We start from the raw sequence: 6,000 nt of genomic DNA on the forward strand, positions 1-6,000 counted from the left end.
GCACCATCATAATGTTGGAGAATGGTGTAAGATTTTAATTCCATAAGGTGTGTCTTCAGTACACACCCCATACTTCTAATGGATTTATGCTAGTTCAAATTAAATCACTTAGTTAATGAGTTATAATGGGACACAAATTCCTCTAACTAGGAGTTCTATAATAGCTAGAAAATCTATTTAAAGTTTGATAGGGTCAAAGGTTCTCGTCTAAAACATAATTGTGACTTTAACTATTATGAAGCATTTGGAGGCAAAATTGTTAAAGGTCATTCTTCTCTCATAATCAGATCAAATCTTCGTCAAATTACTAGAAGAGAGATACGCTTTCTAACTCGTATTATTATTATATTCAATATCCTGGATCATTGAAGATAAAAAAAATCTTAATATTAATGTTTCACAAACTGCGTTGTCACATAAACTTCATGTGTTTCGGATCATAAACTTCACGTGTTTATGAATTTACGTATTGATCCATATGATAGAGTTGAGGAGGGAAGAGCCGCCATAGGGATTGGCAGACAATGGCGTAAGGATGGTTGGAGTGTCCTCATCAGAAATTCTGGATGGGAAGTGTCGTCAGCAAGCTTTAAAGACCAAAACTAGTGAAAGTCAGATTCACAGTGCCTTTGTTTTTCATTCTCAATAAAAATAAAAAAGAAAGAAAGAAAGAAAGAAGAGAGGAGGATGTTACGCGGGTCAGCACAGTGGACTCATTTTACCTTAGAGTATTAGTATTAGTCTATACATATGTATATGCAAAGTCATATTTGGATAATATGAGGTTAATTTCATCTACATTGGAGTATGCATCTCCAAATATTTACATAGCTATAAACAAGAACTATGTAAATTTGGAGATCAACTATGAACATGAACTTTGTATTGTAATGATCTCGAAGAAATTTTTATTGTATTAAGTTGACATTACAAACTGTTTTTGAACATAGAATTGTGAAGTTGATATTATTGCATGCTCTTCCTCTATTTGCAAAGTCTATAAAAAAAATTAGACAAAAAATTAATAATAATAAAAAATATAATAATATTTTATTATTATTTTGTCTCAAATATGCATTTCTTGGCCAGCAATGACCAATGTGGCATGGGAAAAGATAGGGGTGGGCTATGACTCCGATGGATTCAGATTCCTCAACTCAAAGCTCCGACTCTGATAAGAGCCAAAGTCCAAAAACAACTCCGATTGCAACTTTTAAAGAGATAACTCCGGTTCCGCTTTGCTTGCTTGGTATCGAAATGGAATTGGAGTTCCCATTCATAGTTTGATTTTTCTTTCCCAACTCGTACTTTCCCAGCATCCAAACAAAAATTAAGAAATCTTCTTACCCACTCACACTTTCCAGCATCGAAACAAATCTTTGATGAGAAGCTGAGATGGCTCGTATATGCACCCATGCCACCCCATGCCTAGACAACAACAAGAGCAAAAATTAGGATGATGAAGACCAGAATGAGAGACTCAATTAAAGAGAGAGGATGCAAGGCTGAGAGAGAGAAGTTAGAACAAAGAAGCAGAGGAAATAGAGAGAGAAAACAGAGCGGCTTATGACTGAGGAGAACGAAATGCGTAGGGTTAGCTTAAATGAAAGAGATGAATATATAGGAGTGAAAACAACGTCGTTTTAAGATTTACTTAAAAATCGGCCTTGTGGGGGAAGTATAATTGTCGGAGTCGGAGTCGGAGTCGGTAGTCTGGAGTCTTGTTCAACTTCAAACTTCGACTATTTTTCACCTTCCAACTCTAACTCCGATCTCGAACTTTGACATTTTCGACTCCGAAGGAGTCGTAGCAAGTGTCAAACAGAGTCAGAGTTACGGAGTTTACCTAGCCCTAGGAATAGAGACCGAAAAAAAAATTGTTGCGACGAGAGCGTGACGAGGAAGGAGAAAAGAAAGTCAGGACATGGGTCAATCACTTGGATAGTTTTAATCCATGAGTTTGGGCCAATGTCTGTGAGCTAAAAGCCTAGCCCAACCCGTTAATAGTTAAACCAAAAAAAAAAAAGAGGAAAGGATGTTACGCGGGTCAGCATAGTAGACTCATTTTACCTAAGAGCATTAGTATTGGTCTATGTATATATATATATGCAAAGTCATATTTGGATAATATGAGGTTAATTTCATCTATATTGGAGTATGCATCTCCAAATATTTACATAGCTATGAACATGAACTATGTAAATTTGGAGATCAACTATGAACATGAACTTTGTATTGTAATGATCTTGGAGAAATTTTTATTGTATTAAGTTGACATTACAAACTATTTTTGAACATAGAATTGTGAAGTTGATATTATTGCATGCTCTTCCTCTAATTGCAAAGTCTATAAAAGAAAATTAGGCAAAAAATTAATAATAATAATAATAATAATAATAATATAATAATATTTTTTTATTATTTTATCTTAAATATGCATAAGTCAATGTGAGAGTTTTGCTTGAATGATAAAGTGGATATGAAAAAGAGGTAATTTTGCATATGTATATGCATAGACCAATGCTAATGCTCTTAACATAACATAATAGTGCCACACGGATTATTAAAAATGATAAAAAAAAAAAAAAAAGAATTGGATTACTCTCATTGTTTGTGTTAGAGAAATCTTACCAAAATAAATTCTCCAAAAATATTGTACTAGTCACTAGATCAATTCATTGGTAAGTGCATAACATGCATGCATATATATATATATATATAGAGAGAGAGAGAGAGAGAGAGAGAGAGTTGATAGGATGAATATCTAAAGAATCTTCTAGACGATGGAAGTGATTAAAAGGATGTAGACTATGCAAATGATTATAATAGATCGTATGATTAATCATTATCACATGGCGAGACTATAATAGGCGCTAGCTAGATTATTGTTTAAAAGGATATAAACAATGTACACGCGTGAAGATTGTGTGTACTACGAATATAATTGTACTCCAAATGATGAGAAATTGCCAGCTTTTACCTAGTAGGTACGCGGTTACACTCATCAACATTAATTAGCTCCAATTGTAAATTAAATTAATTATAATAAAGTATATATATATATATGGAATAAGATGCAGATAATGTAAATATTATATTCTAATTTAATTTCTTGAAGTAAAACAGGCAAACAAGATGTAGTTACCATAAAATTTTAAATGAGACCAAATTCTAATTTAATGATATATAAAAAAATATCTATTAAAAAATTATTGACAATTTGCAAGGCACGCCTGGTCATTGAAAGGCATTTGCTAGTACCAATTATGAATTGTGGACAAGAATAAAATTAAAGGAGATATACAAATTAGACAAGATTATAATATATATATATATATATATATATATATGAGTTTTTTTTTTTTTTCCTTTTTTTTTGGGGTCAGACTTCAGAGGCTTGCAGGGGGGCCAAGGCTTTCCCTTGCCCCACCTTGGCCTCGTCCCTGGTGGCAGCCAGGTCCATTATTCAAAGAAAAGTCATATCTATCTTCGAGTATATTTCCTTTTCGATGCAGTGGTACTACTACACATGAGAGCTGGTAACCAACTCGATCGCTTGCTTTAGCCCAGTAAAAACATGGTTGACAACATAGAGAAGAAAGTTCTTATAAGGGAATTCGATGAAGACAGAGATATTGAAGTGGTGGGGAAGCTTGAAAGGATTTGTGAGATGGGGTCTAAAACGGGGGTCTCCATTTTCACTAACATGATAGCTATAAGCTGTGACCCTTTATGTAGGATTAGGTTCTACCCCCTTCATGTCATTCTGGTGGGTAACGCGCGCTCATGATCACTTTTTTTCCCCCCTTATATCTTTCCAAATCATGCATTCATTACATCCTTTTATCTCCCCATCTGCGTGCAGTTAAGATTTTATTACAGATGTCTATCGCTTTCTTGGTACTACTTTTTATCTACTTTTCCTTCTCAAGACCACCTTATATGTGAATATAAAATGTTCTTCAAAATGGCCTACAGGTAGCTGAGCTGCTTCAAAATGGGGAGCTTGTCGGCGTGGTTCGAGGATGCATTAAGGATGTCGGGACTGTTCATGGGGAAGCACAAGTACATGTGAAGATGGGTTGCATTCTAGGCCTTCGAGTCTCTCCTACTCACCGGTAGGTACCCATTTGATTTCCCTTTTGTCAAGTGATCGATCAAGAAGTACTACACAAGGATCGATGCTTTATATATAGTTAATGATGTGATGATTTGGATTTTTGGGGTGATTAATAATATACATTCATTCATTACATGATTGCCGGGATTGAACCCTTGAAAGTAGTTGGGTTGAGAAATTAGGTAAATTTGTCAATTAGTTGATCTTGATGGATCGATCCAGTTTACTATTTTTATGATTATATGTCTGAATAGTAAGACATAGCTAAAAAAACTAGGTTGCCTTGCTTGATGTTTGTGCCATTAATTAATAGAAATAATTAATATATATTGGATGGGATTTTATGTTATCAAGCTTGACATGAGATCAATTCACTTGATCAGATAGATCTATGTGGCGTTTGAGAATTAATTTAGTTAAAAATATGAGTATTAGTTTCTAATACTTGAAAGCAATATATAGTTCCCAGCTTGTCGACTTTTGACGAGGCAATTAAGATGGATCATAATCCGCAGCATAAATAAGTACTCGAAAGCATGCAAAATGAGGTTTGCATTATATATATATATATATGGCTATTAATTAATGTACATATATGATTAAGAACTTAATTTGCATGTTCTAGCTGTGACTAATTTTGATGTGTAATTAATGTAGACGGAAGGGAATCGGATTGAAACTTGTGAAGTCAGTGGAAGAATGGCTGCTGAGAAATGGAGCAGAGTACACATTGTTAGCAACTGAAAAGAACAATACAGCCTCTAGGAACCTCTTCACTCTCAAATGCAATTATGTGAACCTTGGTTCATTAGTCATATTTGTTCAGACAATTGGTTTCCCTGCAAAGAATCTCTCCCAAGATATAAAGATAGAGAAGTTGCCCATAGACCAGGCAATTTCCCTGTACGAAAAGAGGCTTAGAGACAAAAAGGTCTATCCAACTGACATTGACACCATTTTGAAAGAAAAGCTCAGCCTCGGCACGTGGGTATGCTATTATGAAAAAGAGGGTTGGAATATCATGAGCAAGCTGGAAAGATCATCAACAAGCTGTAGTGATCAAGAAACCAGCGCCTCATCATGTATAAAATCCACAAGCTCTTGGATGATTTTTAGCATGTGGAATACTCGTGAAGCTTACAAACTTCAGGTAGGAAAGCCCCATCCACTGTCGACGTTTCTTCATGCAACAGTACTGAGCCATGCAATTACAGAGAAAATCTGCCCTTGCCTAAGAAGGCCAATGAGTAGTAGTAGTAGTAGTAGTGATCATTCGTTTCAAAGACCAGACGTTGGGTTTCTCTTTCTTTATGGGCTTCTAGGAGAAGGAGAGAAGCTCGGGGAGCTCATGAAATCGGCATGGAGCTTTGCATCAAATGTGGGTCAAAATGTGAAGGACTGTAAGGTGGTGATCATAACCGAGCTGGGGGTCACTGATCCTCTCATAAAGCATATTCCTCAGGAACCCTCTATGTCACGCATCCATGATCTCTGGTATGCCAAAAGATTGATTCACAACGAGGACATAGATCATGCATCAATTCTTGCCAAGGGACCAGTTGGGAATGTCTTTGTTGATCCAAGAGACTTTTAGCTAGGGTTAGTATATAGTAGTACTCATCTAGCTAGCAGCCCCAGATCATCGATCAATACCGTTTCAATTAGGAGCTAGCATGCATGTCCCTTCAAAAACCCCCAAGTGTTTCACATTTTACATATATCAATGATCGATGTCTGTAGTTGTACGTATAAGCTAGATGAAAATCTCAATGAAGATAAGGGCAACAAGACCAACGATTGTTTTAGTGCCATGCACGATTAATTGCACAAACCCTAGAGATAACATTCATGAACATCATATATATAATTATAAGGAATTA

At 35.5% G+C, this 6,000-nt stretch overlaps 1 protein-coding gene across 1 annotated transcript; it reads left to right on the forward strand.

The window, feature by feature from the left end:
• Nucleotides 1–3,577: 3,577 nt before the first annotated feature.
• LOC108984166 (probable N-acetyltransferase HLS1-like) lies at nucleotides 3,578–5,714 on the forward strand. The gene is made up of 3 exons (XM_018956029.1): nucleotides 3,578–3,769; nucleotides 3,979–4,118; nucleotides 4,778–5,714. The coding sequence occupies exons 1-3, from the start codon at nucleotides 3,578–3,580 to the stop codon at nucleotides 5,712–5,714; spliced, it is 1,269 nt and encodes a 422-aa protein (XP_018811574.1).
• The last annotated feature ends 286 nt before the right edge of the window (nucleotides 5,715–6,000 follow it).

This window comes from Juglans regia, chromosome 7 (genome assembly GCF_001411555.2).
Source record: "Juglans regia cultivar Chandler chromosome 7, Walnut 2.0, whole genome shotgun sequence".
In the NCBI taxonomy this organism is placed as follows: Eukaryota; Viridiplantae; Streptophyta; class Magnoliopsida; order Fagales; family Juglandaceae; genus Juglans; species Juglans regia.

Excerpts from the sequence above, each read along its gene's own strand:
- LOC108984166 (XM_018956029.1), top strand. The coding sequence starts at position 3,578 with ATGGTTGACAACATAGAGAAGAAAGTTCTTATAAGGGAATTCGATGAA. Across the intron at positions 3,770-3,978 it reads ACCCCCTTCATGTCATTCTG|GTAGCTGAGCTGCTTCAAAA; the intron begins GTGGGTAACGCG and ends AATGGCCTACAG. Across the intron at positions 4,119-4,777 it reads CGAGTCTCTCCTACTCACCG|ACGGAAGGGAATCGGATTGA; the intron begins GTAGGTACCCAT and ends TAATTAATGTAG.